The sequence below is a fragment of the Saimiri boliviensis genome, chromosome 5 (assembly GCF_048565385.1).
Source record: "Saimiri boliviensis isolate mSaiBol1 chromosome 5, mSaiBol1.pri, whole genome shotgun sequence".
NCBI lineage: Eukaryota > Metazoa > Chordata > Mammalia > Primates > Cebidae > Saimiri > Saimiri boliviensis.
This window is the reverse complement of record NC_133453.1, coordinates 31,180,965-31,194,041: the sequence shown is the minus strand read 5'-3', so window position 1 is coordinate 31,194,041 and position 13,077 is coordinate 31,180,965. Positions and strand designations below refer to the sequence as shown.

General features: G+C 36.7%; 1 protein-coding gene across 43 annotated transcripts in view; it reads left to right on the top strand.

Moving 5' to 3' along the window:
- The window catches only part of MAP2 (microtubule associated protein 2), a 299,602-nt gene extending 287,199 nt beyond the window's left edge, over positions 1-12,403 (top strand). For 22 of the 43 annotated variants that reach the window (XM_074399103.1, XM_074399100.1, XM_074399101.1 and 19 more), the window contains 4 exons: positions 1,699-1,791; positions 3,953-4,034; positions 8,152-8,264; positions 8,479-12,403. In XM_074399103.1, coding sequence (XP_074255204.1) covers positions 1,699-1,791; positions 3,953-4,034; positions 8,152-8,264; positions 8,479-8,694 — 504 coding nt within the window. In that variant the 3' untranslated portion in view covers positions 8,695-12,403. The remainder of the gene's footprint in view (positions 1-1,698; positions 1,792-3,952; positions 4,035-8,151; positions 8,265-8,478) is intronic. The other 21 variants (XM_074399134.1, XM_074399107.1, XM_074399137.1 and 18 more) reach the window with 1 other exon arrangement.
- Positions 12,404-13,077: the final 674 nt, after the last annotated feature.

The window sequence follows — 13,077 nt, the reverse complement described above, 5'->3', positions numbered from 1 at the left end:
ATTAGAAACAATTAGTCAAAATTACTTGCCTTCTCCCATCCAAGTACTAACCAAGCCCAACCCTGCTTAAATTCCAAGATTAAATGGGAATTGGCACGTTTATGGTGATATAGCCATAAATAAAATCATTTGTCTTCAGAAAATAATTTCTCTATGAAGGTTTACATGTAATGGTCCTATTGGTTTAAAACTATCTCCATCTTATATAAAATATTTATAGTGCAACTACATGTGTTGTTATAGACTCTGTAGATATCTTCAACCCTGTTTAAGTTGCAATTTTTATTTTGCCCTAAAGAGTAGCCCAATCATTCCATTTTCTGAATTCAGATTTTGACAAGAGGCTCTCCCCTTGGGTTGCTTCTGAGAGTTGTCAATGATATTTCCCTGCAAGGGACAAGCTATCTTGTCAATGTTAGTCAGGCACTGTGAAATAAGCTTTGCCTAGTTAAAAACAGTCAAGATTCAATGTCTTTTTGAATTTTTTATTCTTTTTTAGAAATACCAAAAGATGTGTTGATATTCTTGTAGATGGCTGTGTGTCTAACGTAAATTTATGTAGATTTTTTAAATAAGAAGATAAACTGTCCTCTAAAGAACTGAAAACGTGATTTTTTTTTATTCCAGAGATAGGGAGGAGAATAGAGTAGAAGTAGCCAAAGTAAAACAAAATGAACAAATAACAATAACCACAATAAAAAAAAATAAAGCTTTCTTTCCATGCTTACATTGCTTATCTGTCCTCCAAAAGATGCAAGGTTCAAAAGACATATGAAAGAAGTCATGAAAGCTGTAACATTGTACATGAAACCAGAGTAACATCCCTCCAGATCTGGATCTGCTGTTGTCTTCAAGATGAATGCTTGACTTCCCCAAAATAGAAATAAAACACTTAACCTCAAATCTGCTGGCCTCAGTCAAGGCCTGACCTATGTCTGTATGACCCAGTTACACATCAGCTAACCAATGGGCATTGGTTTTCTTGCCTCTAAAAATGGAAATAATGCTTCCACATGATCATCCATGGAAAATGGCTGCTCTTGAGCAGCCATTTTTTTTCTAGCAGTTACTAGAAAGAGGCCTTTAGGGGGCCACTGAGCCAACCCTGCAAGGGAATTGTGAAGCCCCAAATTTCTTTGTTGACCCTCCTGGGCAACTGGGGATTCTTATGCTAGATTAATGAGAACTCTTATGTAAAGCATTCAGCCACACCGTGTGTGAGTCCATTTGTGCTATGTGGACCAAAATAACAGTCAAACATACAAGGTGATTAATAATTGTGATGCCTGACTCTGATGGGGCAAGGGAATGGCATATCCTCTGGGGGTCTTGTGCTGAACAAGGTTTAGCATTAACTACTATTGACCCTTATGTAAAGTGAGCCTGAGTCCCAGTGTTGCTGACAACATTACAGATGCTTCAAGTATTATTTTTCAATCCATCCAACTGTTGCCAAATCACATCTAAGTACAGCGGGATTTCTAAGGCTCTCTTCCATTTGACCCTTGCGGATGCAGAGGATCGGGGCTCAGACTTACATGATAGAACTGCTCTTCAGTTTCAGTGTTAGATTTTCTCTTAAATGACTATGTAGGTGGAAGGAAATCCAAAGCCTCTTTGATGCTACCCATTCTGATTCCCTTTATTCAGCATCTTGATAGAAAAATGCACAGTGAAGTTACCTCCAATTCCTTTTAGGTTAGGATTTTAAACAAGAAGATCGATTTTAGCAAAGTTCAGTCCAGATGTGGTTCCAAGGATAACATCAAACATTCGGCTGGGGGCGGAAATGTAAGTAGAAGCACCTATTAGAAAGCTGTCCTGATTGCGTGGAGCCACCTGCACAGCCAGCACCCTGCCTTCTTTCCCACCTCTTTCCAACACGTTGCTCCTTTCTCACTGCTGTTCCACATGTTTCCCTGGTATGATAGCTTGTAGCCTTGCGTTTTCGGTGATGGACTTCCTATCCTTCTCTGTAAGATCATCAGGGAATTTCTTGCTTTGATTTGGGAAAGAAAACCTCAATGGAATGCACCCTGGTTTTCTGGAGAATGGCAAACCCACTTCACTTGCCAGCTTTGTTGCTGGCCTCTTTGTCTTCAGTGTATTTTCTCACATTGTTTCTACTCCACTGCAAAAGTCAGCTGGGCACATACTTTTCTAGCTCCATTTAAATTACCCATGAGGCAAAGACTGATATACTTGTAAATGCCCAAAGTATGTAATTCCAATCTTCAGTGGTTCATTATTCATGAAAGTAAGGATATCATTTCGAATAATACAAAACTGGTGAAGCATGGTTCATCTATAATTCAAAGTGAAAGGATTCAAGTCCCAGTATACACTTTAGCTTGATGGGATTTTTTTTTTCCTGTCTTTTTCATTGAGTGTAAATAATACCCTCTGAGAGGAAGGGAAAGATGATTTCATGTTTTTTAAGTATGGTTGAGGTAGAGGTCAAATGGCCAAACTCAAGCTGAAGGTTCTTTATAAAATAAGAGTAATTTTTAAAAGGTGATCAGACTAAACTGTATTCTACAGATCCTGTCACTTTACACTTCAGTTTCTGATCATCTGTGACTCAAGTAACTTACAGGGTGTCAAGTCTAGAATTCCCACCTGTCTAGTAACTCTTGGTCTAGTAACTCTTGGTCTAGTAACTCTTGGCTACTTGCTCCCCAACTGGGCAGAAGTAGAATTAAGCAGTGGAGAGAGAAAGAGAGAAAGACAGACAGAGAGAGAGAGAGAGGAGAGAGAGAGAGAGAGAGAGCGCGCAGCAAGTGCCTTCTACAAGCAGCTGTTGCCTGATAATCATAGCATCACTGAGCCTAAAACTGTCACTGTCATTGAAAGTCCATAGCAATGGTTGCTGGGCATCTTCAGGTATGCTAGACTAAGCCCCAGGATTAATCTTTACGCTTATGTGGTTGCCACTCTTCCCTATTCCCCAAACTGTAAGTGCACACGATGTGGTACTCTCATAAAAGCAGCCCCAGTCCTGGTAATTACCTTGAGGGTATCACAGGATGGACCCAGCTATCCTTTACACAGGTGCTGCTGGACAAAACACCTAAGTGGAAAAGGATAAACTAGGATAACTAAAGATCTTAAAGTCAGTAGAGGAGCTTTATCTCCCAAAACAATAGTCTTAAATTTTCCTCTAGGAAAGAATAACTTGTTCAAAAAACCAGATATCCTGGCCCGATCCCCATGATCTCTAATTCAGTGAATTTTCCTCTAGGAAAGAATCACTTGTTTAAATATGCAGATTTCCTGGCCCTGTCCCCATGATGTCTGATTCAGTAATTCCCAAGTACTCTCATGCAGATGACAATGGACCAAACTTGGAGATACACTACTTCAAATATTGGGAGAGGAAATATTTTCAGTAAAACACACAGAAGAAAAAACATATTGCTATCATTTTATAACTTGGTATGAAAGAAAAACTTCTAGCTAAGATACGACAATATAATAACAATTTAGGAAAGCACATTCAAAGCTTCTTGTATCTTGAAACAACGTTGGTCTTCTTGTAACTATGAGCAACATTGGTCACTTTTATGTAAAAATCACTTTATAAAGAGTAATGCATCACTTCTCTTGGCTCTTTGCTTATGGAAAGGTTTAACACAGTGTTGCTTAGTTCTCTGAGTGGAAGCTTGCCTTATTAATATGTTTCTATCCTCTGTGTCATAATCTGCTTTCAACTAATAAAATCTTCTATTCTAGGGTTTTTTTTTTTTTGCTTGGGTTCTTCTTTCCAATCCAAACATGTGGGAGAATATATGGAAAGTTATGTCTTCCTGTGTTTGTGTGTGTACTTCAATTTGGTTTTCTAGCTATGTTTTTGCATGTTGTGAGTTTGGTTATGTTTCTAGATTTTATGTGGGGGCTTAGGTTTTTGTCCATGTTTGAACTATTTTAAGCATGTTTTATGTGGTTCACACAGGTACAAATCGTTACCAAGAAAATAGACCTAAGTCATGTGACATCCAAATGTGGCTCTCTGAAGAACATCCGCCACAGGCCAGGTAAATAAATAATTTTTAGTAGTGTGAGAAATATTTAATTGGAATCAAGAAATGGACCAGAAAACTTTGTTGTTGTTGCAAAATACCTAACTGGAAGGATGTTTTTAAATCTGGATACTTCACAAGTTTATTAACAGAAAGTAAAACTGAAAATTTCAAGGCATCTTCATTGGGGACAAGTGAACCCAATTACGATGAATTAGACACATTTTAATTAAAAATTAAAAATTAAAATGTACATAAGATGCATTTTCTTTATGTACTCAACATGCTTATTGGGGCTCCTTTGAAATACGTAGTCTATAAAATACACTAGATCATATATTCATATATAATATTGAATGGAGGTAGCATTTCCAAAGATTTTTTTCATAAAATTGATTTCCTACATTATGTAAAATAAGGATTGTTCTTTGCAAAGCTGAAGAAATGTATTTATCTGGTGAATTTCTCAGATCCTTTATTACATCAGTAAACACTGTGAATCCCCAGCAGAATGCAATTTTTCCTCAACTTACTTGGCCATGAACCCCTTTTGGTTTTTCAGAATAGCTCATAAGACTAGTGCTCTAAAGTAGAATTTACATTCATACTTACTGGAGATTTTCTCCCTTTAAAGTGTGAATCTAACATATTATGAGCTGTTTTTCTGAATATCATGTATTACATATTTTTGTTAAATTCTGCCTCCATAGAGGTGGGCATGTTGGTTCATGCCCATAATCCAAGCACTTTGGGAATCCAAGGCAGGAGGACTGCTTAAGGCCAGGGGTTTGAGACAGACTGGGAAACATAGGGAAACCCTGTCTCTTCAAAAAAAAAAAAAAAAAAAAAAAAACCGGAAAACAAAAATAAGCCAGATATGGTGGTGCATGCTTTTAGGCCTACCTACTTGGGAGGCTGAGGCAGGAGGATTACTTAGTTTCAGGAGTTCGAGGCTGCAGTGAGTTATGATCACACCACTGCACTCCAGCCTGGGCAACAGAGCAAGACCCTGTCTCAAAGGAAAAAACTCTGCCTCCATAGATATGTGATAATAGATGACTATCAAATTTGTAATTTTCTTGAGAATATTTTGACACAATTCATTTATCCCTTTGAGAACAAAAGGAAAGCAAGTGGTATTAACTCCCTGTGTTAGGCATCTTAACATGAAAGCAAAGTAATAGGTTTTTTTCCAGTCGTCTCAAATGTTATCAGAAACAAGGTATAATAGCAATTGAGCCATTAGCTGACAATTATTCTGCTAGTCAGGAGAAAATCATTAATAAGTTATTGGTTGAAAAGCAAAGATAGGTAGAATAAATTTCAAAATGGATAAATGCATTGAAACTATCTGGAAATCAGGATTCAGTTTGTCAACGGGAATTCATTATAAAGTAAGTCAAAGAGTTAGAAACTACATTTATGAAAAAGTCTTCACTACCAGTTTCAGAACTGCTACCATGGAATTAGCTTCTCTGTTATTGATGAGACAGCAGGAAGGTTGTCCCATACTGCATATCTTTGAAATTCCCCTGTCCACATCTGAAGTCTACAAACACTGAATTGACTTTGTTCTGCTGTGTCAACAGCATGGCTAGAGTACTTGGCCACACTGCCTATTTTCTTTCAGAATACAAAAGAAAATGCTGGATTCTTTAATTCTAGACAGTAAGGATATAGTTAATCAAATTCACCTGTGATCTAGATGTACAGAAAAATTTTTTACAGGATAAGGAACTATTCTGTGTATGATTTGTTGATCATAGAAGTCCATTGTCATGGACTCCCACCTATTTCTAAATTTAGCTCTTACTTCTATTATAACTGAATCAAATGACTAAATTCATAAAGAAATGTAAGCATTAATCCTTGGCAGCAGCAACCTTTTCATAAAGGTACTTTGAATATGGAATATCTAAAGAGAAAATAAAGAAAATAAACACTGTGGGGCACAGATTGAAGTATCTCTTCTTCTCACCTTCACCTATAAAGCTTGACAAAGATAATAGTCTTTCACAATTACTGTTCCTGATGGGTGCCAGAAACCTTCAAAAATCAAAGGCATAGATCTCCAACTTTAAGATACCTGGATTCTCTAACAGAATTTCTAGAGGGACTTCATCAGAAATAGATTTCTTAAGCTTCCTTTTCTGAATATTTTTTGAGTCAATAATACATTATTATTTTCACCTCTCAGAAGACAGTTCATACTGAAATTCCATCTCTACAAATAAAAATAAAAAAGTTAGTCTCATTATGGTGGGACTACACACCTGTAGTCCTAGCTACTCAGAGGGCTGAGGCAGGAGGATCACTTGGGCCCAGGAATTCAAGGTTGCAGTGAGCTATGATCATGTCACTTCACTGTAGCCTGGGCAACAGAGCAGACCCTGACTCTAAAAATAAACATTAAAATGACATATTAGCAAAAATTTAACCAAGATTATATTGACACAATATATAATCAGAAAAGTAAATGATTTCTATCAGAGGCTACCAAAAATAAGATCACAAAGAAGTTGTTTTTATCTAGTTAAAAGTACAATATCCTCTAACCTCTAACCAAAATAAGTCTGTTGTTATGAATTATTACAAATCATGTTAATCTCATCACAACCAACAAGTGATACCTATATGGCCAGGTAAAATGTGGGAAGAATAACACTCCATAAAATAAGGCATATTTTGTGGGAAGGATAACTACATGGCTCTAAACACAAGTTAAATAACATCATACAGTTTCTAAGGCTTAAAAGAAGAATGAATGGATGTTTCTACAAAATGTAATCTAATTATGTAATACAATCTATAATGTAACCATGTAATTTCAAGAGGCCCCTGGCCAGGCAGTTGAGTATTAACATAGATGTCTAGATATTGCATGAGAAAAACACCTCGCGGCTTAAGAGACCTGTGAAGCCTACCTAACAAACCTTCTCTTTCATCTACAGTGATACATAAGCAACAGGAATCAAAAATCGCAAAATCTCTTTCATGTTTTCTTACAGCCCATCAGGCATTTTTTTCAAAATCAAACTCCCAAGCAAGATACACTTTATGTACTCAACATGTTTACTGGAGCAGCTCTGAAATACGTAATCTATAAAATACATCACAACCAACAAGTGAGACCTACATTACCACTGGCTTTCCAGAAGAATGCATGTGCTCAAAACCAAGTTGTTGTTAAAGTGAAAGCAAATCTCTTAGGTGGAGATGAGTAAATAAGGAGTCTAATTTCACTTTTTATCCAGATCAAACACATCAGCAGACACTCAGAAATGGTCAAGTTCAGGCTCAAGGACAACAAATAACCTACCCAGTGCAGAAGAACTTTCCATATTTGAAAGCTTGAGAAAGACAGATGAGGAAGACTACACTGTAGAGTGGAGCATGGCACTGTTACAATCAGCAGATCAGAGTTCTAGACTAGTTAGCATTAGGGAAAATGGCATGGTCAAAACTCTGTCTCAATATTATCAGATCAAGGTCAGCATCAAATTGATGCTATGGCATCTGTACAAGGAAGAGATGCTCATCTGTCCCTCCATATGTGAATTAAAATAGGAGGCTTTTAAAGTTTACTAGTCATAAACAACTTGGCTCCTGACTCATTTCATCAGTGAAGCCTTCAATGTTGAACATTTATAAATGAATATATTGCCCACAGGTGCACCATTTCCAGCCTAAAACTTCTTTGGATAAGTAACCTGTTACCATGAAGAGTAAAGAAGAGTTTCATTTAAATTTAATTTGGTCCCTTATAAATAAGAGACATGTTCCAACTTTTAGAAAGGATTCACATCAGATATTTTCATTTTGCTAATTTTTAGAGTTTTTGTTGTACCAAAAAGCAAAGCCCCTCTGATTTCTTAGATTAGAAATGGATAAAGGAGAAAGGTATTAATATGTAAAGCAATCCATATAATGGTATAAGAAGATGTTATGATCTTGGTTCATATGGGGAAATGATATGGGCTAGAAATTCTAAAAGATTCCTTTTACATATATGGTTGGAGGGATGGTACAGTTAATAAATTTGTGGTTTACAATAGTCTACTGCAATCATTTTTGAGAAATAGTCATCACAAATGCCAGATGTGATTATATCAAGGCATTTCTTCCCTCATAGGTGGTGGACGTGTGAAAATTGAGAGTGTAAAACTAGATTTCAAAGAAAAGGCCCAAGCTAAAGTCGGTTCTCTTGATAATGCTCATCATGTACCTGGAGGTGGTAATGTCAAGGTAAGAAACAAAGTTATGGGCCAGTCTTGTCTTTTTAAAAAAAAATTATTCTGAAATACTCTTCACCAAAAGAGGTCTCAGACTGAAGACCTGGAAAAATAAGGAGGGATAACAGAGGTGAATAGAAGTCAATATCAGCCCTGGGAGATGGAGAAAGAGGTAGGGGTCAATTAAGATACTTGCATTAATGAGGACTGCTGCTTGTCTTAAACAGATTGACAGCCAAAAGTTGAACTTCAGAGAGCATGCTAAAGCCCGTGTGGACCATGGGGCTGAGATCATTACACAGTCCCCAGGCAGATCCAGCGTGGCATCACCCCGGCGACTCAGCAACGTCTCCTCATCTGGAAGCATCAACCTGCTCGAATCTCCTCAGCTTGCCACTTTGGCTGAGGATGTCACTGCTGCACTTGCTAAGCAGGGCTTGTGAATATTTCTCATTTAGCATTGAAGTAATAATATTTAGGCATGAGCTCTTGGCAGGAGTGGGCTCTGAGCAGGTGTTATATTCATTCTTTATAAACCATAAAATAAATAATCTCATCCCCAAACTGTAGTAATTGTTACAATTTTATATTTTAAAAAAATGAATAGTACATGCAGAAATTTACCTGATTTCCATTTGCAACAGGAAGACACTGGCTTTACATGGGTTCAATTGGACAATTACTTTTGCTCTGCTCTGTTTTGCATGGAGTATTATTATTTTAAAAATTGCATTTTTACCTTTCATGTGCCTGAAGGCTATCCACTACATTCTGAAGGCCTTGTTAAAATCCAAGCTGCTCATTTCACTATTCTGTTTCTGAGTGAGAAGATGAAAAGCTGCCCATTGTAACTTATTTCAGGTTAAATTAAACCAAGGAGTCTGATTGCAGGAAGGGAAGAGCATGTAAGAAATAAGTTTTTTTAAAGTGTTATTTTGTATAAATGGGAAGAAAGATTCAATTAAGTTATTAACATTTGGGACCTGGATAATTATATCAGAGTATGTCAATCCAATAAATTATTTAACTAACTAAAAAATAGTTGCAAAGCATTTGAGCTGTGGTTGAGGAAGTGGTATAAAAGTGCATCCCTTAGGAATGATGCGCTTTCATTAGGATGGACTCGTGTCTGATTAGAATGTCAGTTGATCAGCTAGATTTGTGTCCACACTACCAGTTTCACACCCCCTTTCCGTCTGTTTGATACAGTATTATAGATATAAATATATATATATATATATTTCTCTGTGGCCATTTGTGATACTTCCTCATATACTTGAATATTATACTTCTTTATTCACAGTATCTGTGTCTCCTGCACCCTTTGGTGTTGCAATTTTAGGTATGTGAAAGTAGATGTTAGCAGGGTTCTCTCCCTATTTAAAAAAAAATACATTAAAAAAGACAAAAAATTTTAGCATGAAGTTGCTTTCTGTAACAACTCAAAGCCGTAACCCTGTTTTAGTGCCAGATACAAGTCTCTCCCGTGATGCTAGAAAAAATTATTTTTCTTTGCTTTCACCAACCTGGAGTTTGTGGAGGTGGGTCCAGTTATACATGAAAGGGTTACAGATTGTTGGTTTGAGATTATGGATTTATCTCGTTTTTAATCACAATAGTTTGGGTTTTATTCCTGTTATTATTCACAAAACTGACTTAAGATTTTTTTCTTTATTTTTCTTTTTTTTTTCCATTTGCTAAAGTTGAAAGTTGAAACTAATAGTAAGTTTGAAACATGTTTTCTCATTTTTCCAAATAGTATCTGTTATTAAATTCTCTAATTGAATATGTTTGTCTTTCTTACCCAAAGTAAAGGTCCCCTGATCAGAAAGAAAAAATACAATACTTTGAGATGCTATAGATAGAAAACACTTGAGACACAGGTATCTAAATCAGTTTTTTTCCAAGATTCTAACATTGCATCCTGTAAAGTAACACAATGTGATCTAGTATTATTTGTCAGTAGATAATAATGTTCTGACTGTATGTACAGTCTAGAAATCACAAATCAATTAATTCCTCTCACAAATCATTCATCTTAGACTTACAAATAAGCAATGAAATAGTCAATGGCCTGATTAAAGCAAAGAGCTACCAGGCTGGATGGACACATTTTAGGATTTCATCTGTTCTTTTTCTTGCTCAGGGCTGGCAGGATGGATCTAAACCATTAAAATCAAATTGTCCATTAGGCATATGATCTCTCTGAGCCAAATCAGTTCCTGAATATAAAGGAGGAAATGATGGAGACGGACTGAGGCAACAGGGAAGTATCGAAACATCTATGACAAAAGCCAAGGGATGCAAAGACAGGGATACAGGTGCTTTTTTGGTGACCAAGTGGATATGGCAACCAATGTAACTCCCATACCAGAAACCTTAGGAGCAAACCCACATCACTCATTCTCAGCTAAGAGATTTTATGCAGGCAAACATGTCTTAAACCACTTATAAATCTGTTATTTTATATAACAGTCAAAACCTTAGAAGCTACTGAGTAGGATTATAGATATGTCTATTTTCTGCCTATTAATTACTGTGAGGTTTGATTTGACCAGTCTGGGCAATTTATTCATCAGCCTCCCTTGAAGTGCACCAGAAAATAGAAGAAAGGTGTGTGGAGACTTAGGGTATTTTCTTACCTGTTTTGATAGTCTTAAATAGTGACTAAAGTTCTCTAGAAAGAAGTTAACAGCTCATTAGAAAAGTTTTAACCTGTGAAATAAGTATTTTTCTCAATATTCTTTAAAGTTTTTATATGTTAACACTAAGTAAACATTCTACATACTAAAACCCATTCAGTTTATTACAAATAATATACATGCCAAAAATAAAGATTATAGGAGGCACCAAACTATTAGATTTGGCATTAAGACAAACGTTTATTTCTAATCACAGCAAAATTATAATGAATAAATGTTCTTGTTTTGTATGGAATACAATTCTTGATTAAAATTAACAGAAAGGAACTGATCATTTGTACCAGTAAGGAGAGAAACACACAGGTTAAATGTCTTCTTGTGGGGTTACGGGGTAACACCCATCTCGCCTTCACTCTCAAGATAACGACTCAAATTAAGCTTTCTGAGCACCACTTCTGTGGGGACACACATACGCTGATCTAGGAATGAAATCTTCATGGTCTCAGTTCTAGATCTACTATGCCAGTTTCTCTTTGGCTTTAGCCTTTAAGAAACTGTATAAGAATACATAAGTAATCCAGAGCTGTGAAGAGTTAATAGGCCAACTTCTCCAATGAACTCATTCTCTGGGTCACTTGCAACCAAAAATTGGATACCTCATAATGATGCAGCAAAGACCCGAGTTCATGATGAGTTTCAAAGGCCACGTTCATTTAGGAACCAACTCTCTCTGGATTCACCTGCTGAGTTCCAGCAGGGTGATGGGCTGACATCCCACCTACAAGCATGACACCTATGTAACACCAGCTAGGTATGGCTGAAGAAGACTGAAGAGAGAATGTCATTAAATGGAAGAATGTACTGATCTTAGTGACCTTCTCCACACATACACACCTACAGTAATACAGCAAGAGTGGGATAATCAGCCAATATATAACATCACGTCAGTATTTTATTAAAGAAATAATTTGAATATGGTTGATTTTGACCATAGCTGCAATTATAGTTTTCTTCTATTTTTCAAGCCACAGCAAGGAAAATAAACTACTCATGGTCTAAATAGAGATAAAGTAGATTCACGGCTTGGTAAGGAAATTCTAAGCATTCCTTCAAGGACTGATGTACTAAAATCAGCATTGATGTTTTGGTTTTTTTAACACCTAGGATTTTTAGCTTGGGTGTGTAGGTGAAGGCCAAGACCCTCTGCAGGAAAAAGCTTATTTTCAAACTCAGAAAATAAAATGTCAATCATAAAAGTCTACTTCAACTTTAGCAAAAAGAAAAAAAATCAACAAAAAGTATACTCTGTATGCTGGGATTCCGAGGTTCCAACACACCGTTACAAATCTGTGGGGGGTTTCTTTCTTCTGATAATTCTAGAGCCTGTTACCATAGAAAGGCATTTCTTCAATGGCTGGTTGTAGTTAGTTCATGTTTTTCAATCAAATTTGCAAATGTATTTGTTGCTGTATAGTGATTGTTTTGCAAAATAAAATTGCTTGTCACCTAACTGCTGGTTTTGGTTTTAGACTGTTTAATTGCTTCTTCTCTGGGGGGGGGGGGAAATATATATATATATATAAATTAGTGTGTGTGTGTGTGTGTGTGTGATACAACCAAAGAAAAATTGTGGAGAGAAGGCATTATTATCAACTGAGTTTCTATTATGTGTCAGGCCCTATACTAAATGGTTTTATATTAGCTCAGTTAACAAGGAAATTTATTTTTATCACTACTGTATCAGCAGGATGACATCTTTTGCAAGTGACAAAAACTCTAATTAAATGGGCTTAAACGTAAAGGTGAATTTGTTGTAGGCTCAAGTAACTGACTACCCAGGTGTATCTGCCTCAGGCATGGCTGGATCCAGGCCCTCAAACAATGTCATCAGGAATGTTTCCTTTTCCAGTGTTTAGTTCTGCTTCCTCTGTGTTGGCTTTCTTCTCAGGAAGGCACCCCTTCTGTGATGGGCACCAGAAGCTCCAGATTTTACAACCTATCCAAGAAAGCCTCTTTCCAGTAGCCCAAGTCCAGGGTCTGAAAATCACTGAACTATTAATACTTGGATCTCCTGCCTACTTATACTAATTGAGCAGGCTTGGCTCACATACCCAACTCTATCACAGGTGGTTGAAGTAGGAGGAGAATAAGGAGAGAAGTGGTTTTATTCTCCTCCATACTACC